The following is a 24,066-nucleotide window of genomic DNA, read 5'->3' as shown; positions in this document are numbered from 1 at the left end:
ACACTCACTCACACACACTGAAAGTCGCTCACTGCAGAGCCTCATTGTCGGGGAAAGTTTGGGGACATCATTTCAAAACAATCATTAAAAATCTGCAGCTCCATATATCCAGTTTCCAAAAAAACTTCTCAATATGACTCCCATGTTTTTGCAGCCGGTGCTGCGGGTTCTGCAGGTTCTGGATCTGGGTGAGAACCTCCTGGGGAACGAGGGGATCCAGGTGATCAGGGAGCCTCTGATGCAGAACACGTCGGTGCTGCAGCTCGGCCTGGCCAAAACAGACATCACCTGTGAAGGTACAAACATGTTCATGAGTTTAAAACTGAAGCAGAGAGAGTACATCATCCATAAAGACTATCAGGATGTTTTTTTAAATTTGCCTTTTGTATATATTTAATTATACAATTTCTGGTCGCTGTAGCCATGATAGTTTTAGTTTAGTTAGCATATGATTTAGTGAATTTCCCCCGTCTGGTGTATTGTTGTGGTGAAGGTGCGGTGGCGTTGGCAGAGTTCCTCGCCGAGAGTCATCAGATCGAGCAGCTTGACCTCTGTCACAACGAGGTGAAGGTCGGAGGTCTGATGGCGTTGTGTCTCGCTCTGAGGATCAACAGCTCTCTGACCACTCTGGATGTAGACCCTCACAGACCCTCACAGGACCAGGTAGGCACGGTTTTAACGTACTTATATGCGCGTAGAGATGTGTGTGTGTGTGTGCAGCTTTACACGGTTTGTAGTGTGTAGTATTTGTACTCGATGGTTGACAGAGCTGATTAGTGGCCAGAGATAAGTTCATGATTTGAGAGGTTAAAGAATGAACTTTTATACTCAACTTTTGAAAGCCAAAATGCACGAGAAGCAAGAAAAATGTGCTCGTGTGAATCATGAACTGAAAACTCACAGAAGAAATATGAACCCACATCCCAAAAGTCTACAACACATGCACTCTGTGTATTCATTTGAAATGTAAGGGTGAGCTTTGTTGAACAGATGCAGAGAAACAGGAGCGATTGCTGAGTCTTCAACATGAGCAACAATTACTGATGCTGCTCATTATTGGTCCAATCCGATATTTTTCACAGCGGGGAACGTTTGTCTCTTTTTGTACAAAGACGATTACAGAGAGGAATTAATTTGTTGTTCATTTCCACAAATTTTATGGAGGAAGAAAAACTGCAGGATGTTTTTATACGAAGAAAGAAGACAATGGTTATCAGCCCTCGTCATGCGGTAAATATATAGGACAGACTGAATACTAAATAAAGCAAAGAATCAGCTGTGATCTATGAGACTGTAGAGACAAATGTACAGATTTAAAAGATGCAGAGACATAAAAACTCTTCTTATAGACAGAGCGATGTCACAGCTTGTCAAAAACAAAGAGTAGACCCAAGTGCAGATTTGATCAAAAAGGCTAAAGACAAATAAGGCAGACGTTTTGGGCTTTTTACGACTTTATTTTAGAGATAGGACAGTTGAGTCAGAAATCAGGGAGAGAGACATGACATGCAGGAAAGGAGCCATAGGTCGGATTTGAACCCGGGGCTGCCCGCCTGGAGGACCAAAAACCCCCATACATGGGGCGCACGCACTACCCACTATTCTACTGGCGCCCCCATAAGGCTTCTTTTTAACAAATCCAACAAGGAAAGAACCAAGAGCCATAAGGAAACTACAAAACAGGAACATTGTCAGGAGAAAGTCTGACAATGAAGTGACCCAAAAAGGAAGCGACAGACTAAATACAATCAATCAATCCTCACAGGTGAGACTGACAGGTCACAGGTGAGATCAATCAAGAAAGGAGAGAAACCAGACAGACCAAAAACCACCAGCAGTAAAACTCCTTCCAGACTGAAGATGTTCAGAAACTCTGTTTAAGGTGTTTCTGTTTCGACGGGGAAAACTGATGGCAGACGTTAACAAACTAGCGCTGGTGCTAACGTTGCTAACTGGACTGTTTACACGCTCACACACACACACAAAGTTACTCTCCCACTATGTTGACGAGCAGAGACGCCTGGATGGACGCCTTTGTAAAAGGACATGGACATTGTCGAGGAACGGCGAGAACATTTTTCGCATTTTCGTTTTTGACTTGGCGTGCAGCACAACAGTGCGTTTTGCGTTTTTGTGTGGATGAAGTTGTTTTTGAGAGCTGAGAGTGATGACGGAGGAGGAAAAACTTTGGTTAAAGAGAAAATTCTTTGAACAGTAAATACACAGAGGTTAAAAAGCAACATGAGGGAACATTTCAAAATAAAACAGGAAATGGAATCCAAACCCTGAAATGAACAAAATATTAAACTTCACAGGAATAAATCATGATAAGAGGTGCTCATTGATTTTATTTAAAGCTTGCAAACTTCACCTGTACCTCAGGTGTTCTGAGGTCTGATAGAACGTCTGCTGTCATAGTTAAGAGGATCTACTTTATGTCCATGAGCTCTGCAGGCCTTTAAACCACCCTCACTGCTCCTTCATTTGAATTCTCTCTCTAATCGCGGCTGAACGGGCGACTCGAGGACCACATCGTGTGTGTTGTGAAACACTCACTGTGGTCACAGATTTGTCACTTGGAGACAAAACGAAGTCATTTGTGTCTCGTTTCATCAGTGCTTCTTGTTTTTTTGTTTTTTTTGTCTCCTCCCATCGTGGCTGCAGAGGCCCGGGGAAAACGATGCCATAACTTTAATACATGCCCCTGCTGGATTCACAAAATAATTACCCACACTTGCCATCTGTTTGTCATGATTTTATCTCTGCTAACTTATTTGCATATTAAAGCATTAATTAAAATCTCTGAGGAGCGGGATGCTTACTTTAAAATTAACTCTGAAGGCGATCCGTGCACAGCTTCCAGAGTTGTTTTATTTTTGTTTGCAGTGGTTTTCTGTTTGTCTGCGCGTTGTTTACACGATTAAGTCTGATTTTTATGAAATGTCTCCTCTGGCTAAAGTCAGACGGCGAGATGTGCCAGATTTCACAGAGGCGGCTTTTAAGAGCTTCTGTGAATGTGTGTCATTATAGCTGGGACTTCTTCTTCTTCTCCTTCTTCTTCTTCCTCGTCTTCCTCACTCCTCATGCACATGCACCAAAGCCTCCATATTGGCGGCTCTGTGTTCATGCCCCTCTAAGCCGCCCAGAGACGTGATTAGCATTCCCGCCATTGGTGGGAGTTAGTGCGGCTGGTATTTTAAGGGAATGGTAATAAGGGAATTTTTAAGCCCTGTCAGGTTTTGGAGTCACACAGCTGGGATTTGTCTTGGCGTGGCACATCCAGGTGGGAGGAGTGACGATTGTATTAAAAAGCAAATCTTTCCATCAGAAAACAGCGGGCAGCCAGATCAAGTGTTCTCGCTCAGTCACATCCCGGCCGCCCAGGAATACTGAAAATTTCATTCTTGTGAAGGGAAATAAGTGATGGTATGAATGTGAGCGAGTGACAGAGGGGGTTAGCGGCACTTTGTGAGCGCTTGTGTGTGTGTGTGGTTTTAGGAGCGTGCGGGGGGGAGGCGATTGAAGATGCGCATATTTAAAAGGCGAGAAGAGAAGGTGGCGAGAGGGGAGGAAATGTGGGGCTCTCTTGTCTTTGTTTACAAGAGTCTGATTTTTCATGTCTGTTGCCACGCTGCTGCATTTGATCACTGGCCTGTCTGCTGTTAATTATTAATTATTTACCCTCCTAAAATATTCATGCACCCGGCCGGGCGGGAAGCTGCCTCTTCCGAGGGGCAGCCGCTGAAGGTGGAGCTGTTTATTCATCCTGATCAGGGGCTCCGACAGCACGCTAATGAACTAAACTTCCTCTTGCCCGGCTCGCTCTTCATGGCGGCGTGGGCAAGAGGAGGACTCTCACGGCCTGTTTACCTGTTTGATGCTTCAATATTTGTCTTTGGATTTTTGTCCGCCGTGAGTCTGCGAGCGGTTTCCAGCAGAGATAACGCCGCTCTGTGTCCTCCGCTCAATGTCGCGTGTCGGCAAGGTGGAGTTGATACAGAACTGTCCTCTCACTATGTCATAATTACATCGACATCGTGCGTGAGTGTGTGCGAGTGGGATAGTTGAAACAAGTATTTGTATTTTCTGTCTTCACTCCACTACCTAAAACTTGGTGGTAATTTATCAGGTACACCTGTTGGATCTTTTGCAGTTCAATGCAGCAGCTCGGCATTTTCCACCTTTATTACCAAGTTTGCAATGTTCACTGTTTGTTGACATTGTCCTAATTGTGCAAATTTAGAGCCTGACCGTTCAGCTTCAGGACCCAGGGCTAAGTTTGAGCCACATGACCAAGCAGGACGACGATAACAGCATGCTGAGATACTTTCCTTCCCCAGTTCTGTTGTGCGTCAGTGAGCTGAACTAAAGATAAAGAAATTGAGGGGAAGGCTCAGCTGTCGTAATTTTACCTCCTCCATATATTCTGGACAGGACAATAAAAAAAGGCCAAAGATGAAACCTGCATTGACTCCTCAAACATCTCAGTGCACCAAAATGGATGCAGCTCTTTTCTTTATATGTGATGCTTATATGTGTTTATATGTGTGAACAAACATTTTTCAGGGGCAAATTCTCCAGGAATTGTCAGGAGTGCATGTCTGGAAAAAAAAGGCTAATGACATTATTTTTTATAATCCTTGGTTATTTAGCCAGTCGGAAACATGCATGTCAACAGACGATTCCTGTGAGCTGAATTGTTTTCTTCTTTATTTCCTTAAAGAACCTGCACTATAATCACCTAAGTTTAGTTCACTTTGGATTACTTCACTGTGCAGAGGTTCAGGAGTGACACCTGAGCCGAGCTACACGTGTCTGCGCCTCGTCTGTGGCGATCTCTGAGGGAAATGTTCTGCACAAAGAGCGGCGTGTGAAGGGTTCTTATTTTAGGCGCGGCGCGAAACAGAGAGGTCTCCTGGCGTGTTTTTTTGGGCTCCTTCCTGTCACGGTCAGTCCCTGCAGGGCGGCGGGGTGACACGACGGCCTGACCATGCATGTAGCCGGCGCTCAGGTTCCAGAAGCATCATGATGACATGGCTGCTCCGGGGACCCGAGTATGAAGGCAGACACCAGCAACCAGGCAGAACAAACCTCCCAGCATGCCTCACAGGGCAGCGGAGGAGGATCAGAGCAGGCAGGGCTGGGGGTGGGGGGTGGGGGGGGATGGAGGGGGGCACACTGATACCAGATCAGCCAGACACCTACTGGAACCACAACACAGGTCAGGGAGTGTGGAGGAGAGACAGGGTTTAACAACAATTTAACCAGAGAACAGCCCATTTCTCAAACCTTTAAAACCAAAAGTAAAATCTAATATTTCACCCAGCATTTAAATATGTGCTCTATAACTACTAAGACTCTCCTACAGAAAGAGGAAATGATGTATCTGAGTTATTCCCACCCTCAGTTCAAACTGAAGACATCGGTTTATTACCAAAGGACAGATGTGGGGGCTGCAGGATGCAAACATCCTAAGGTCATTTAAAGTTAAAGCACAATTAATCAGATCATAACATACAGCATCGTTTTTAAAATTTGGCTTTTGAGACAGGTCATCAAAAAGGCAACAACTGGATAGCAAATTTGGTCAGGGGCTTCAAATGTGATTATCTAGGTACATGCGTTGTTAGTTGTGCATTTGCAGGCTCTTGGTCAAATAAGTATGCAATATGGGGCATTTCTTGGATATAATGGGGGGGGGGGGGGGACTTCATTTTTGCACTTTATACCGTGATTGCAGTCTTGAAAAATGCTCTCTTGCATCACCTTTTTTCCTCATATCGTGCAGATCTAGACAGTGTCCAGAAATGTTTAGATGTAGAGTTAGTTCTCTGACAAAGAAGCTGTTTCTGAAACACTGAGAGTAAAAATGGACTGGCCAAGAACCTAAGATTTACCAGTCTCTAAATAAGAAAAACTTGCTATTACAATATGTACCTCAAGTGCAAATTACACTCAATAAATTCAGCTCCTCTTACAGTTATAGTTTTACACAGGACAACTCTTGGTGCTTATATTTGCAATTTCCTAATTTAATCAAATTCAAACCAACTGACACAAATTGAACCAGGTGAACTTTAAGGTTTTCACCTAGTATTCCAGTTTTTTTTAAATCTGTTTTTCCAGCAGGTTTACGACACCTGCTGAAACACACTTTAAGAAAAAAAAAAGACCTCCAAATACAGCTCTGGCCCTGATTCATTAACAATTAAAACAACATCCCATACGCACTGCAACAGTTTTATGATTTTTTTTAAACGTTTGCATCCCTCAGAAGAAGTCTAATGACCGAGCTGTACACAAACACAAATGACCTGCATGGACGGATGGGACGGGAACACAGTTATTTAAACCACATCCAAGCAGACGAATGTAATGTGCCAAGAATGGAAGTGTGATGTCAGACTGTTTTCAACGAGTCTGTCATCAAATAAAAGCTGGTCTGGTCCAGCTGGATCACTAAACTCCTGTTGTGTCTTTTAAATGCTCCATTAGAGACTCGACTCTTCCTCCCGATACTCAGAGAGGGACGAGGCTGGATGAGTCACTCCGCAGACGAGAGGGGGCTCAGGCTGCCGAGGGGGGGTGGAGTGTGGGTGTGTGTGTGTGTGTGTGTGTGTGTGTGTGTGTGTGTGTGTGTGTGTGTGTGTGTGTGTGTGTGTGTGTGTGTGTGTGTGTGTTTGTGGGGGGGCAATCCCCTGTCTCTCTGCAAACACAACAACAACAGCAGCAGCAACACACTCTTCGCTGCACTCCTGATGTATTTTCAGGCAAAAACAGGCATATTTGCCAGCTGTGTAATTTACTGCGACTCTCATTTGCATATTAAAGCCTTAATTAGCCCCTCTGAGCGTGTGTGTGTGTGTGTGTGTGTGTGTGTGTGTGTGTGTGTGTGTGTGTGTGTGTGTGTGTGTGTGTGTGTGTGTGTTAGCGAGGGGTTTGGGGGTGTAGTGTAATCACTTGGACGTGTAGTCAGGGGAAGGTCTGGATGTGGGCCGGAGGGGAACGGAGTCACTTCCAGCCCCGGCCCCCCGCCCCCCCTCTCTGTGGACCGGCTGGTTCTGATATGGAGCGAGGAGGAGGAGGAGGAGGAGCTCTTTGATGAAGAACACTCGACATGTCTGCTTGTCATTTTTAATCACTCTAACAAACCCAGAGGTGTGACCTGTTCCTGGCTTTATATCCTGTTAGAGAGAAGGGAGGAGGGGGGGGGGGGGGGGATGGGAACTGGAGGTGGGAACAAGGAAACACGACGCTGGCTTTTTAAGGTGTTCACATTCAACACTCACCTCGCCGTGTTAACAAGAAACCTCTTCAAACAGGATTGTCCCTCAGTACCACCCTTAGCTGGCTGCAAAATGCATTTTTTAGAACTGGTAAATGTCACATTTTTAAACTGATTAACATCTCTCACTCAATGAAGACATGCTGCTCAGCTTTATTGGTGACTTTATAGTGCCAGTAGGTGTGAATGTTTGTATGTCAGTCCTGCATTACACTGGTGACCTGTCCAGGTGTACTGTAACCCCGCCTCTCCTGATGGTCAGCTGGTAATCTGCTCTAGGAACAGGACTGGCTGTAAAGATATTGGAGGGATGGATGTTTATCCAAGCTATGTTTTAAGTATGAAGCATTTTTGCTTCATCTTTTTACATTGAACAAGTGCAAATTTTTTTGTACACCCTTAGGCCATGTTCACACTGGACTTCTTTTTTCAGAAAAAAGCGCTGCTTTCAGCGCCTTTTGAGCGCTTATGCGCGAGTGTTCTGTAACCTTAACAACGGGATCTAACCTACAGTGTAACCGAGCTGGAGCCGACCGGAGCACAGTGCATCGATTTAGCACATTAAAGAACAAACGGGACAGACACCAATACAACATTAAAACATCCGGTTAATTTTCAGAATAAAACCCTCCGTTTTGACGGTTCAGAAAAACGATGTTTTTGTGTTTGTTTATGTGTTTATAAGGTTTGTATTGAGCTTTATACCACGTACATCGTATTATCTCGTGCTGTCGCGAGTGAATCTGTAAAATTACCGTGGAAATTCCTTTGTCTCCGTACTCCAGCTGTCCGGCTGTGCTCTCCGTGCTGCAGACTGAGAACGCAGCCAGTGGGTGTTGACAAATGAGGATGCACGGACCCGTAACGGACCGGAGCGGACACGTAAAGCACACATATCTGGTGGAAGTTTGCCGGTTTTGGGTGCATGACTTCTTTATGGGCACCAGTAACTAGGAAAGTAGGTTACTACTCGTCCTGATTGGTCAGCTGTCAGAAAGGCGCTTGATGTCACCCAGCGCTTTTCTGAAAAGTTGAAATAATTCAACTGAAAAAGGCGTCGGATGCAGCGCTTTTGAAAAGGCGTCCGCTTTTTAAAAAGGCGTCATCCTTTTTCCTTCTTCCATAGGCTTGTATGTAAAAAAGTCAAGTGTGAACACGGCCTTAGAAAGCCTGAAGACACCGCAGCACCACTTTGCACTTTGAATCTTTTTTTTTGACTGAGGAGCTTCCAGTACACTTCAAGCTGAAAAGAACAGTTTGACCTGGACAAGAAGTCAGGCACATGATCACACAGAGCATCGGGTCAATTTCAAAATAAAACATCACATACAGACTGCTGATCGTGTCAGTCAGCCTCGGAAAAGCAAAGTGACCTGTTTGATAGGAAGTTACTTGACTCGGTGAATTCAGCAGTTTTTGGCTCGGCTATGTTACGAACCGTTCCAGTAGGATTTGGTGTGTACCTTTGGAAGGAGCAAAACTACAGCACAGATGAATATCGGCACACTTGCATGCGGTGGGGTCTCAGCGCAACACCGTGTCCTGAAGGTGGACAAACGGATGTGTGGTAATTTGTATTAACAAGCAGCTGACTCAAATCACAACACTTTTAGAGGCTCTTCAGTGAAACGGCTCTCAGTGACTTTCCGGTGTTGTCGCTGATGCTCGTTCATGAACTTCATGTTATGAAGGTCAGTTAGTTCCAATGGAGATAGACCCAACATTGGTTAACCACTCACAGGTTCATTTGGAGTGACATCATGTTTAATTATGATCCCTTTAATTGGGACATCAGAACATGGCAGCTGTCTGTTTTCTGAAAGTCTCATTAAATATGATTTAGTGAGCGTGGCCCGGCCGACTCACACCAGATGGACAGTCTCAGCGTTGAAACTTAAGTCGCCTTTTTGAAAACTTTTTCCCACTTTGCAGCTCTGCTGACACACAGCAGACAGTTCAACATTTAAACTTTTCTTTGGAGCCACAAGGTCGTTTTATGCAGAAGAGGCTTTTCTCAGTGGTCATAGCCCAGTAAGTCCACATTCCCCATTCAGACATGCAAGACGCTCGCTCAAACAAACTCGGCATAATGACCAAAACACTGCAAGCTCCGCAATTGATATGGGCCTCTTCTGCATACGGGGGCATATGTATATCAGCCCCGCATAAGTGGGGGTATCGGATCGCATCGCCTTTCAGCGGGCATGTCCTGAGGCGCCACGCTCAAACAGTCACCCATCGGCAGCTGGCAGCCTCTCATCTGACTACCATGAAGCCCCATGCATGTCTTCCTCTCTCGCTCCCTTCATCCACCAGCCACTTCCCTTTCACTTCTGAATGGCGGGCTGACTGCAGAAATTGCCCCTGTCCACCACGCGCGCTGAATATTTAAACTATGAATATGAAATTTCTTGGCAAGACTTCAACGAACTCTGAAGTGAGAGCTCTTCAAACTCTCCCGACACACTCGAACCCTCAAGTATCGCCTCTGTTTTTGCACTCGAGGATCGATCGTCCCTTTTGCTGTGTGGAGGGATATCAGAAGAGGAAGAGGGGGAAGGTCTTCTGCGGTTGGGCTCCAAAGTCACCGGCTGAAGAGGAAACTCCTGGTGCTAAAGCTCTGAAGACAACAACATAAAACTCCTTCCTCTGAGAAGAGTTTTGGCTGAAAGGAAAAAGACAACATTCAAATAAAAACATCCCTCCATCCTCTCTGTCAGACATGTCCTTCCTCTCCTTCACCTTCAGGGACGGCCGTGCTGATTGCAGATCAATACTGGCCTGCCATGATCAGCACTTAACATGTTTTCCTCCCTGACCAGCAGCAGGAGCCAATTTGTTTATGGAGATTTAATTGAGTTAATGTTTAAAAGCAGGACAGGAGCTGGATCTAAAAACTGGCCCCATGTCAGATTCTTCCTGCCTGATGTGGGAATAAAAAAAGAATAAATGGGGTAAGAGAAGTGTGTGCACGTTCGGGGCCACGGTCAGACCTCTCTGCCTGAGCTGAGGGTCAGTGATCCTCACCCTAATGGATCCTAAAGGAGGGAAAGTCTTTTATCTCAAAGTGTCTTAGCGGTGACTTTCAAAGTGTTCAAACAGAACTGGATTTGTTTGAGACGAGAGAACACCGGAGATGAATTTAGACTTTGTTCATCAGTGTCAAAACAAGTGCACATTCTGTTTGAAAAGAGATTTTTATTCCTTTGTTCCCCCAATAGCAATCGCTGCAGGCCACAAGTGGGAATAAGTAGCCTCTGTATGGTAGTTAAACTTTGCCAAGTGTGGTAGAAGTATTTTTCCAACTGTTAAAGTTCTGATATGTTATATATAGATATCTTATCTACTGATTTAAATGTTAAAGTGACCTTACTATATGATCAGACATGAAGGAAACATGCTATGTTGAAGTGCTGGCTTCTCTGACAACAATGCAGCAGTCAGTATGTCCTCCTTCTAACTTTAGATTCTGGTCCTGAATGATCTGGATTTGTTTGGACCAGAGAAGGTAGGCGGTTTTAAGGCACCCCCACACCCCTCGGTTTGTCAGATATGAGAGCAGTTATCAGGTCAAACCAACAGGTGTTGCAGCGATGGAAGCGGGCAAGAGAAGTGTTTCTAACAAGCTCCACGAGCAGAAACGTGCTCACACTAGGATCAATATTGGAAATGCTTTTGAAAAATGGAGAGAGGTTAGAACACAGAAAAGTTTACAGACCAGAAACCAGACTGCATGACATGATGTTGCCAAAAGTTCTCAAATGCCGAGAAATTTCTGATCACATTAAAGCTTCTCAGGAACAAACTGAGTGGTACATTTCTATGTCCTGAATTTGATGTTGCAGCAGTAAGAGTTCAAACACCTCTGTGTGTGACAGCAGTGTAAATACAGTAAACCTTAGTTTGTCATCAAAAGGTCATACTGAAAGTCAGCCCTGGTGTCAGTCCTCTTGTCCTGCCGTCCCGTCCTGCATGTCCCTCTTCCTCCATCCCACTGTCCCCTCGCCCCCCTCTCTGGTCCGGGCACCATGGAGGGGAGGTAATTGGATTTGTTGTCACCTCGGCTGGCTGGCAGTCCGGGCCTGTCTGCTCAGCTTAGCGATGAAGACATCAGTGTGACAGGAACCCTGGGAGAGGATCAGCTGGTGTCCTGGACGCGGCTAATAAAGCCGTGGTCATGCCTCGGCCATGCTGCCACGGCTGCAGCCAGCTGTTACCTCTGCCACTTCTCCCCCCTGTGCCCAAGCCCACTCCACAGCTCGGGGAGCGAGGGGGTGATGTGGAGGATGAAGAGTGGGCAGCCTTATTAAAGCAGATGCCAACCCCCCCCCCCCCACCCCCACTCTGTCGGCGAGGTCAGAGGACCCTCCGCTGTGGTTCCGGGCGATGCTGGCACCAGACGCCGCTGTCCTGGCATTTGCTGTGTCGCTCGACGTCTTATTACAGCTCTGACAGGACGAGAGCCAAAGTCAGGGTCTGAAGTGGAGGCTCCGGTGACGCTGTCCCCTGGTTCACCCCGTCAGGGATCAGCGGGTCCTGTCCTCGGTGTCCTGCAGGATACACTCGTCTTTTAACAGTCACAGTCGCAATGCATGCAAAAAATAAACTCTGGATGATCCTTCTGAAGATGCTTCGTACAGTTTTGTAGATATTTAGCTCGAGCAGATTTAAAGGAGGTTTGTTGTGTGCGTGTTGACAACTTCACTTTGAGGTGTGAGATGTATATTATAACCGGGAGTCATTTTTCAACATCCTGTCCAGCGTCATTCACCAAAACTGGAGAAGAGGAAACACACTCAGTCGGAGGACGAGAGTCCAAAGACCGAGATGAATTGATGGAGGTGTACTCAACAAATTAAACACGTCTCTATTGAAAGGCTGGTCCCATCAGTCAGTGTGGAAACAGATCAGGACGGGTGGTGTGTTGACTTAACAGTGATGAGGTCGCTCTCTGACAGATGACCTGGCATGACCAAGGTGTAGGTGACCAATATCACACCACAAACACAAACACACAAGCCAGTCACATGTTAGAGAACATGTTACTGTCACCTTAATAGTTTCCTTCTTCTTCTTCTTCTCTGCCCGCCCCTATTTGAATACATTTCTTTACATGCACTCTCATACTTACTGTAAACTAGTGTTGAAGTACTCAAAATCAGTCTTGGTCTCAAGACCACTTCGTGAAGGTCTCGGTCTCGTCTCTGAATCAAAATAACACACACACAAGATGAGGATTTTTCAGAGATATTTATGGTCCTGGTCTTGCCTCGGTCTCATCCTGCCTTGTTCTTGGTCTTGAGTCTGTCTCGATTTTTAAATGTCTTGGCCTTGTCTCGGTCTCGGAGCACTCTGGTCGTGGTTAGTGAGGTCTTGACTACAACACTACTGCTTACTCACAAGATTAGAATTCTGAAAATCATAACCACATATTTGTTGTATCAGCACATTTCTGTGTGCTGAGGATTCCTCGCTTCTCCTCCAGCTCCATTCTGAAAACATAAAACCCAACCTTTATTTCCCATGATGCATTTTCATGTTTTAAGGTTGAACTTAATTCACGGTGCCGAAGACTTCTGAAATATTTTGTCTCAGTTTTGCACAAGAAGAATAGTTTGTAATTCAGACACTCTTGCAGCCAACACAGAGGTGAGCCTATAACATGGAGGCTGCAGGTTAACCTTCAAGAATCACCTTCACTGAGCTCTGTCACATACTCACCTGTGTAAAGACAATCACAGGTTGTGCCCGGGCAGCTTAAAGTTATTAAACACCACATAGAGGCTTCAAGGAACATCAGGAAATCTGAAACAGAAACTTAAAGAGAAAGTGGCACAGGAAGCTGTTTTTCTTTAGATCCTTGGAGGAGCATTTGGGCCCAGGTGCTCCAGATCAACATAGTATGTCAATCATCTTCTCGGCATCTTGAAGGACGGACGAGTACATAAATACACATGCACTCTAAGCAGGGGCCGTCACAACTGGAGGAGCAGTGAACAGTGTTTCTATGACACTGGAAATCAAACTCTAATGTGTTATCAGGAAAACAAGTTCTGGCTTTCTAGAAAACTTGATCGCTAAATGCACTGAAACACAACACAATGTTAGTATTTATTTGTCTTCAGCATGAGGCTACTGTGTCAGTGGGATGATACCTGCAGAGGTGTCCATAATCTGGTTTTCATGGACGTTCCTCCGTTCCTCGGACCATCCTTCCCTCCGAGTCCTCAATAAAAACCTGACAACAGACACACCATCATGCCTTTCATGCAGCTATGATTGTCCGGTCTTGCTGCAAGAAACGGTGAGCTCTCTTGGGAAGCCGTCGTTAAGTTTGCTAATTGTCACTATATTCCAGTTCAGGCTAAAGTGGTGCTAACACTACCAGAGAGCGAGTGTAAAAAGATATCAGGTGTTTTTAAATCCTGCCTCCACTTTTCAGGAGCAAAATTCAGAGAGAGAGAAACATCATCAATGACTTCCCGATTAATCTCCTGCAGACAGAAACAAGCTCACCGACTCTCACCTGTGTCGATTCAGGGGAAGGATAAAAAAAAAGTTTATGAAAGTGTGAAGATCAATTAGTGAGAATTAAAGCGGAGCAGAGCATGGCCGGGGGTCTCTACGGTGGTCTCTGCAGATAATCAGCAGCCCCCCACGGCCCCCCATAATCACACCGAGGAGCGTTAGCTTTCACACACCGCTGCTAAAAAAGAGGGATTAGAAAGACACACACACAAATACAAGCAGGAGGAGGTGGAGGGGGGGGGGGGGGCACCGTGAGGTCAGAAAGTATCAGATACCGATGGAGCAGTCGACTGTGTGAGAGAGAAAGTTTTTTAAGAATATTTAAGTATTTAAGGTGAACTTTAGGTGATCTTGTGCTCATATTTTGTTAGATTTATAAGTTGGACCGGAGCTGTGTTGGTAAAAGAAATCCAGATACTGTAGAGCAGTGGTTCTCAAGTGGTGGGTCAGGACCCAAAAGTGGGTCACAGAGCCGTTTTCAGTGGGTAACGATACGTGTCTCAAAAATTGGTGTGACATAAAGTTTGTTTAGTCCAGTTTCTACAAGATTTGAGGTCCAATTTTCACTAAATACATCTGATTTGTTTAAAAAATATCAGAATGTTTGGTTGTCATGGAGGAGTGTTTTGTGGGTCCTGAGGCTAGACCAGATGAGAACCAGTGTGACAGAGCTTCAACAGTGACCGCCTACTTCATCAGCGGCTCTCTTTGCGGAAGTAACTTTCCCCGTTCAAATTCCCTGTTGACATTTCACAAAATCCTCACATCAAGAGATTAAAGCCTGTAACTATGACAACCAGCTACCCCAACACAATGAAACACTTGATTTATAAAAAAAAAAGCAAAGAGACTTCACTTTTTTTTTTTCCCCGAGTGAAAGAACTACAAATCCCAGAATCCATTGCAAATGATATCGCTTCTCTTCCAGTGTAACTTTAGGCGTTGTTAAAAGAAAAATTCTTCGAGTTGATCCTCGTTCAAAGCAGGACTCAAACTCGGGACCTAACTGTGATGATATCTTAATTATTCAAAATGAGGTTACCTGTATCATAACTAATATCATTTTAACTCGTTCTCTTAACTTCAGCTGAGTCATGTTTGTTACCTTTATATTGTAGCCAAGATGACAAGAACACTAAATGCTGAGTCATCACGACATATACACCAACTTCTACCCGAGGTGACGGATCTTTGTATGTTACCATGACTACCACAGTGCGCTGAATTAAAGCAATTTAATTCAGTCAATTTTAAGGTTAATGATAATTAAATGATAATTGGGTTTTTAAAGCTGAATATTAATCATGATTGTGTCAATAAAAGATTCTCTCTGCACGCTGACCACTTTGAAAAAAGTCCAACAAGCAGCTGATTTTAACAGCTTAATATTTGTCTTTAATTCTTTATCAATATGAATCCATATTTCTTTACTGCTCAAAATGCAAGAAACAGTTTCAGGTGTCATGTCAAGTTTCTGTGAAATAAATTAAACAAGCTGCTTTTTCCTCCTGAACAGAAGAAGTCATGTTCACTTAGAAACACTCGGACCAAACTCCAGGACAAAAACCTGCGATTTAAGAAAGATGAAAAAATACCGTTGGGATATTTCTCCTCACATGACATTTAAAAAATAAAGTCATATATGCAGACAACAGCGAGCTAACGCAGCAGGCTGTGAGTGTTTATGAGGAACACGTTATGTTCTTCTTTTGTCCTCGGAGCGTCTTGTTTTTACTCCTTCTACTTTTATTTTGACATTTGGTTAATCGGCACGCTCACAGTGAGCCTCTTTGTAATTATCAAATCATAACTCTCTAAATATGTTGATGCTGTAATTAGAATAAAACACACACACACATAGACACACACACACATATAGACTGAGAGTGACGACAACAACGTGTGAGTGTGTGTGTGTGTGTACACCTCTCACCTCTGAAACAACACCAGACCTTTTTTTAAATGTATGTCAGACTTCCACTGAAGCGCCAAAAATATAATAAAATATATCATGATGACATATTTATGTATTTTTACAGTTTCATCTGAGTGACACTCGAGTGCAACATTTCAAAATGTTCTGGAGGTTTTTCGTACAGCTGAAAAAAGATGCAGGATATTTAAAAAAAATTACGATTAAAGAGACAGAATTTAAACCTAAAAGTTGCATTTTTATCACATTTCTCTTTAATTGCACATCAATCTAATTAATTGTGTTTTTTTTTTACTTAACATTTATGTATTTTATCTTTTATTTAAATATCAACAAACTGATAATTCTCTTTGTTTCACCGTCAAAAACACCATAAATACGACATATCTTTGTTTCTGACTGATGAACATGAAGAGATATTCTCACACCTGACACACACACACACACACACACACACACACACACACACACACACACACACACACACACACACACACCCACACCCTCACAGGCAGCGTATTTGGTGTACAACAGTGACATCTTCAGTCGGAGTGATGGAGGGCTGCAGACACACGAGGAACAATAGAGGAGCAACATTGTGTGTGTGTGTGTGTGTGTGTGTGTGTGTGTGTGTGTGTGTGTGTGTGTGTGTGTGTGTGTGTGTGTGTGTGTGTGTGTGTGTGTGTGTGTGTGTGTGTGATGCCGGTAATTGCTGCCATTTATAGAAGAGAAGCTCTCTCTGTGAAGACGCTTGGCGTGCACTCATTAACATTTACTCAGCATTATTCCACCTGAAACCCCGAGTCGTCACTCTGATGAGAAGCACGCTGAAAATGTTTCAGAAACTTCGACAGAGAATCAAAACATCTCGACTTCAACATCACATTTCATTAATTGTTGCTACGCTCGGTCAGATTCATCACTGAATTCTACTTCATGCCAATTTATGACAGTTTCTTTAAAACCCTGTGCATCCTCCCTGCTGCCCACCTTCACCTGCAACAACAACAGGAGTTTGCATTCCTCTTTTGGTGCATGACAATAAACTAGAAAATAGAATAAAGTACATTTTAAACAAATCTGTGAAATGTGAAATAGAAGAGGCAATCAAAGAGAGGATGAGTTTGTGTGTGAATGTGAGAGTCTGGATTTCAAAGTGAGGATGCAAAGCGGACTTTCACAGAAGATTAGACATTGATTTGAATAAGTGTGGTAATAGAGATTTATGGTCACCTTCATAGCGACACTTCACCTGCAGCGACTTTAACACAGATCAGCGTTACTCTGAGTTTAAAACACTTGACAAGTTCAGTCAAAAAAAAAACTTCAGAGTTCCTGAAATCAATATGTACTGTAGATATACGGAGCGTAGAAGCTGCACAATGCTTCTCCATGTTTGGAGGAAAGAGAGCAGATCTGATCGGTCCCGGTGGTTTGTAGATAATCAGAAGGTCACAAACTGTTCAGCGCTTTATAAACCGTCAGTGGGGAGGTGGTGTAAAGATCTCAGAACTGGACTGATGTGATCAACAACATATCCACATTCCTCTTACACCTGAAAGTGAATAATTAAGAGTTAAGAAATTATCCCTTACTGTCACTGACTCAATCGAGGAAAGGTCAAAGGTCAATGGTCAGGGGAAATCATCCGACAGCACAGATTTGCACATTAATTTGACTTTTTTTGAGTCAGACTTCGACAATTAAAATAATTTAAAATCTGGATGAGACTGTTATTCATTCCCACATTTTGAAGTTTTCCTGCTGGGATCCAGTTTAGGTTACAAATCAGGAACATACCAGAGATCGTCTTTTTAACAACAAGTCCTGTACAGTTCAAAGTGTCGTACCCGGTGGATGTAGAGGAGCTCGAGTGGAGAAAGAGTTAAAAACACCTGATAAGATTATTACTGGAGTGTGTGTGTGTAAAACATGACTGAGCTGAAAAAAGAAACACCCAAGGTAGATGGATGGATTTTTTGTGGGCTTTTTGCCTTCATTGATAGGACAGTGGATAGAGAGTGGATGATGCGGAGAAGGAGCCACAGGACGGACTTGAACCCTGGCCGCCCCGCTTGGACGACTAAAGCCTCCATGTGTCTTTCTGAGGAGAAAATAAGTTTTTATTTAAAAACACAGAAAGATGTATTTATTGAAAACTGGGCAAAATCGATCACATATTTGTATACTCTCAGATTGACTTTTATTATAATTCAGATTTAAAATCATTTTTATTGTTGAAGTCTGAATCAAAAGAAGTCAAATTAACAAAATGTGTGCTGTTGGATGATTTCCCCTGACCCTTGACCTTTGACCTTTCCTCGATGGAGTCAGTGACAGTAACAGGTCATTTCTTAACTCTTAATTATTCACTTTCACTTGTAAGAGGAATGTGTTTATATTTTGTCAAGTGCCGCCAAGTGTGTGAGGTCACTATGTTCATGTTTCTTCATGTGTGAGGTTGAATCACATTTTACGCACTTATTTTTAATTTTTCATACTTTATTAATCCCTGAGAGAAATCTGGTTTACACTCCGTTATTTTAGAGACTCCTCACACTTCTTTGACCTGTGGACATGCAGTAGTGGAGAGATGTCAGAGTGGGGCTGCTACACACTGACATGAGCACACCAGAGCGGTTGGGGGTTCGATGCCGTGCTCAAGGGCACCTCGGCAGCACTGGAGAAGTGACCTACCAGACCAACTTCCACATTTTGATTCACACCGGGACTTGAACCGGCGACCCCTCCGGTTCCCAACACAAGTCCCCACAGACCGAGTGCAACCGCCCCACATGTTTCTGTCAGTATTCATGAATGAGAGTTAAAAAACAAATCAAATATATCGCACATACAGAATTCTATAAAAAAAAAAAACAAATAGAGGAATCTATATCTAAAAAGGTGAAACAGACGGAGAAAGTAAATATTCATATCTTCTCTTTATGGACTCGTCATCTTGAACTATTATCGTTGATGTTTACTTCCCCGTGAGCAGCAAATAAAACCCTCAATAAATCATTTAAAACACACTCAGTGCATTCATCAAGACATACAGCTCATCACATAAAGCATCTTCATCTCCTTAATTTAATAGATCGATTAATTGTTGGCGGTAACCTCCGTACAGCGGCGTCACTAATCTGGTCAAATTTATAAAAATATATTAATTTCAATAATGTACGTACAAATATCTTAACATCGAACATGCATATTAAATCGTGGGAATGAAACAACGCTGGATTTTCAAAATAAATGTACACTAACATGCAGGAAGCTACGGAAAAAACAGCTTTTATTTTACGACTGTAAATGTAAAAATCCTGTTCAGACTTTAGAAGTAGTTCATGTGATCTCATCTAATGCTAAAATCTGGGCTGAATTTATTTTAAAGTGTTGGTTAAAAATTAAAACATTTATCACGTTTATTTAGCTCTGTTAGGTCGAGTTCATTGGATGCTGTGCTGTTTTATCAAAGCTTTTATTACCAGCTTATAAACCAGAAATCAGAGCTTCACATGAGCAGAATTGTTATTTATAATATGAGAACAAACTTGTGTTTAATTCATGCTTCAGCTTAATGTTCTGTAAAGTGCAGAGCTCAGAAGACGCTAAATGAAGCTGCTTTAAATCAGATCAATGCAGTGAACTGATGCTAATATTTGGAGTTTTATGGGGGGGGGGGGGGGGTGTTCTTATGATCATGAGTGTCAAACAACGCTGGATTTTCAAAATAAATGTACACTAACATACAGGAAGCTACAGAAAAATTCAGCTTTGATTTTATGAATAGAAATGTACAAATCATGACTAAAAAAGTAGCTTCATTAATCTCATATTTTAAAATTTTTCCAAAAACAAATCTGTAAAATAACCCTCCATCATTTTGCAGCTCCAGATTTAAAAATGTTGATTTTTGCAGGACTTCAATGCATTGTGATTTTATATTGCAAAAAAAGAAAGACACCGGGCTCTGCAGAACATGATCAGATCTGCTTCTCTTCATCTTACCACTCTACACATTGAGTTTATTTAACACGTGCGATTATCTCCTGCTTTAAATTAATGTTTTATTTAGAGATGATGAACCAGTAATCCCGGATTCTTCACCCTGTGTGTGTGTGTGTGTGTGTGTGTGTGTGTGTGTGTGTGTGTGTGTGTGTGTGTCTGTGTGTGAGAAATGACGTTTTTATGGGTAAAAACACCGAGCCGAGGAGGAAATTATTAACGTACACACCTCCCAAATTTAAAGCCCCCGCATTGTTGATCGGCCTCAACAATATAAGTTTAAAAAAAGACACGACACGCGGCTCACATAACACTTGAAACCGGCGTCTGAGATGTCATTTACATACATTAGCATATAAAGTAATTGGCACAGATGCCAGCGAAGCAGCCGCAAACACATTAATTGTCATCGAGCGGTCGTGGTGACAGAGTTAAAAATGAGCCGCTTTTAAGGCTCCAATTATCAGAGAATATCCAAAGTAACCTTTTTTCATCACACACACACACACACACACACACACACACACACACACACACACACACACACACACACACACACACACACACACACACACACACACACACACACAGTATCAGCATCCTAAATGTATAAATATTGTAAATAGCTGTCTGTCGTCTTTCATGTGGAGCCTTTGAATCGAGGCCGCGCCGCGTCCCGCTCTGAAAACGAGCACATGTGCCTTTGTTTTAACGACGGCAACAAACGGTGAATTCTCTCTCACACACACACACACACACACACACACACTCCTTCACTTTCACACACACACACACACACACTCATTGTGCGAATGCGTAATGAATTTTCACACATAGAAGTAAGAATGCCTCTGCTGGGGATCCATATGCTGTTTTTCCTCTCTGCTCTGATTTTTTTTATAAACGCTGTGCGAGCGGGTGTGTGTGTTTGTGTGTGTGCAGGTATTGTTCTGCTGTGTGTATAAATGTTCAAATTGATCACACTGAACCTGCACACGTCGTCTCCTTCCCTCTTCTTTTTAACTCAAACTTTGGCATCGACAGTAGAGAAGAAAACACGCCTCCTCCCGGTGTAAGCGCTGACCCCTCTGATGACCCTGCTGACCCCTCAGAGCGCGCTTGTGTGTCCGTCCTGAGTGAGGTGAACACACTACAGCCGCCTCTCTTTTCTGTTAATAATAATAACATAATGTTTTTGTCGTTGCTGCGTTTTACGAGCTTCTCTTTCGGGGATGCAGAGCGAACAAAATGAGCGACTTTAAGCCTGCAGCACCTCAGAGAGCTTTAAACGCTTGCTCTGCAGCCGCCGTGCAGCCATCTTAACTGAGACTGAGACGACAGAGAGAGCTGGGGGGGGGGGGGGGGGGGATCAGATCACAACCTCCCAAATGTGTTGTTGTTGAAATGAAGGTTCAAGATCGAACACAGATGCAGAAACACGGGCTGACATATCTGACAAGCAGGGAATTTCACGGCAAGGTTGTGATTCTGGATTTTTCAGTGTCACAAAATCTGCACGATCTTTAATGAAAATGATTGAAATGCACAAGTCTTATATTCCCTACAAGTGCCCTTCCTTTCCTGAAGCTGTTCTCCCCTGCTCATATCGGAACGTGTGGATATTGTGACTCTGGCTGTGTTCTGCTGCCATCTTGTTGTCTGACTGGATCACTGATTTTCTTTGATTTGCAAGATATCTCTTTGCAAACTCATGGTGACCCCAGACATCCAAAACACATCCAGCTTTTTGCAAATTTTTTAAATCATGTGATATATTTTTCTACTGTGTTGCAGTCAATATTCTTTTGAGACCATATTAAAGTTGTTTCCTGTGTCCATATTATTGTGCACAGAGGCAGAAAAGCCAGGATGAGACCTGTGCACAAAGAGAGGATTTTATTCTCCTCAGTGTACGATGTGTACAACGAGGTGAGGGTGCAGTGACAAGGCTCGAAGTTCATCATGTTGGACAATAAAAATGTATTTAAAGAGGTTTTTTTGTGTGGAAACATGGTGAGTACAACGGTCAGAAATATGCTCAGCTTGGTGCAAACTGTACCGAGTTTAGAAAGTGATAACAATTTATTGATTTAGCCCTTTAACGCTTCATTTAACACAACCTATGAGTGAGTCTCTGAATACGTGCTCACTGATTATTGTATTGAAAAGATGTTGTAGAAGAAATGCTCAGGAGGCAGAAATCGAAGTGACGGATATATTAACCAAAAATGCTCAAAACAACAAAAGAACAAGAGTACCGGGTAAATTAATAAAACGTAACTAGACTACATAAACTGAAAGAAAACACAGCCTCACAGCGAGCTGTCACAAACAACAACCCCCCCCCCAGACTACGAATGAGTCCACTTTTATTCCTCTCTTGGCCCCGCCCTGATTGGAGCAAACCATCGCAGGAGTGAAGGGAAGCTAAAGGACAAAACTCCCACTGCAACAACAGCAAATCATTAAACATAGCATGACCGTGCTTCAAAATGTGAATCTAATACACATGAAACCTGTTTTAGTTGAGGTGAAACATGAAACACTTCACAAACTGGAGGCTCCACTCTGTGGTGTTGGATACATCGGAAAACAATTTTCTGAGTTGTACTATGTACATGAACAGCTGCTCAAGTCGAAAGCAACAACTCAGAAACTCTGGGGCGATTAAGGTGCCCGACTTGACATCATGATCGTCAGCACAAGGGGGGCAAAAGAGGTTTTGTTAATGTTAAGATACTTAAAAAGTTGCACGTCAACGTTGTTGTTGTTGTTGTTGTTGTTGTTGTTGTTCCAGCATTCAGACTTTCTTAACTGAAAGCACGTGAACACAGTCCAGTTAGCAACCTATCATCAGCACTAGTTTTGTCACCGTCTGCCAGTGACAATTGACAGCGCTGCACGATGACGACGCACGGAGGAGAAACCGGCGCACAGCGTGACGTTACAAGAACAAAACTGTGTTTTACCCGTCGACACAGAAACACCTTAAACTGAGTTTCTGAACATCTTCACCCTGCAAGGAGTTTTACTAAAAGGTGTACGAAAGACCCAAACACAGAAAAAGCTACCTTTTAAAAAATACCCGCCTACGTGTGGACGAGCCCTGCGTGTAGGAATGTGAGGGCAGGCGTTACGAAACGATACACTTTATTGGCTGCTTGAGGAAATTTGTCTTGGATTCAAAGTGCTGCAAACATTCAGCCGCCTCCACAGTAGAATCAATAAATAAGAACAACAGAAACAAATATTATCACACAGAGAGGCATCGGTTTGAGTGTTAGCTCTCAGAGATTTCTATCAGCCCTGAGTGCTACACTCACACAAGCACACACACACACGCACACACACACACACACACACACACACACACACACACACACACACACACACACACAGACACACACACACACACACATTACGATGTCGATGTGTCAGAAAATAGAGAATCTGCAGAAAGACGTGATCGAATAGGGACAGAAAGGAGTTCCCCCTGGCACCGAGTCGGGAAACAAGAGTTTGTTTGGATTTCTGGCACTGGCAGAAGGTGCTGTGTGTGTGTGTGTGTGTGTGTGTGTGTGTGTGTGTGTGTGTGTGTGTGTGTGTGTGTGTGTGTCATATCGAGGTTGTATTCTGCACTGATGTTGCAGAAGCAGCCATTGAAACTGTTCACACACACACAGATAATTTTTGTTCATGCATGAGCACCTTAGCATTTCTACACTCATGCACGTGTGTGTGTGTATGTGTTTTGGAGTGTGTACATGTGTGTTTGTGTGTGTGTGCTTCCATGTGTGTTTATATTCCTTAATGACTTTCTAATTCAGGGCCAGCAGGAACCTGCCTTTATCTCTATTAGTTTAGTATCCGAGCAAACAAAGAGAGTCTGTGTGTGTGGCAGTGAGCCAGAGGAAGACTCAGCCGGAAAAGCACTTGTCCATCTGCGTCTCCTCCTCCTCCTCCTCCTCCTCCTCCTCCTCCTCCTCCTCCTCTCTGGGTGTGAAACGCTCCCTCCTCTCTGTCGCTAAAATAAAAAAAAACATCTTGATTCGAGGCTCAATGCGTGTGTGTGAGTCACTAAATTTGTTAAAAGTCTGGCACTTCAGATCTATGTAGGTAAAAAAAAAAGACCTGCAGGTTTGATTTTTTTTTCATATTTAAATGTAAGACGCTAAAATATTTTTAAAATGATGTCGAATATTTTGAGAAGAACAGGAAAAAATCTGGAAACTCTGCATGAATCCAACACTTTAGTTTACTGACTCATAGAGACTTTTTGATTTTAACAATGAAAAAAATCACCACCGAGTAA

General features: G+C 43.3%; 1 protein-coding gene across 1 annotated transcript in view; it reads left to right on the top strand.

Annotated features, from left to right (window-relative positions):
• Nucleotides 1–24,066, top strand: part of si:dkey-288a3.2 (protein phosphatase 1 regulatory subunit 37) — a 50,184-nt gene that overhangs the window by 21,537 nt on the left and 4,581 nt on the right. Inside the window, exons 9-10 of the mRNA XM_020657296.2 lie at nucleotides 155–296; nucleotides 494–663. Of these exons, the coding sequence (XP_020512952.2) occupies nucleotides 155–296; nucleotides 494–663 (312 nt within the window). The remainder of the gene's footprint in view (nucleotides 1–154; nucleotides 297–493; nucleotides 664–24,066) is intronic.

Source organism: Labrus bergylta, chromosome 18 (genome assembly GCF_963930695.1).
Source record: "Labrus bergylta chromosome 18, fLabBer1.1, whole genome shotgun sequence".
NCBI classification, from domain to species: Eukaryota; Metazoa; Chordata; class Actinopteri; order Labriformes; family Labridae; genus Labrus; species Labrus bergylta.
The sequence above is the reverse complement of the archived record's forward strand: the minus strand, read 5'-3'. Positions and strand labels throughout refer to the sequence as shown.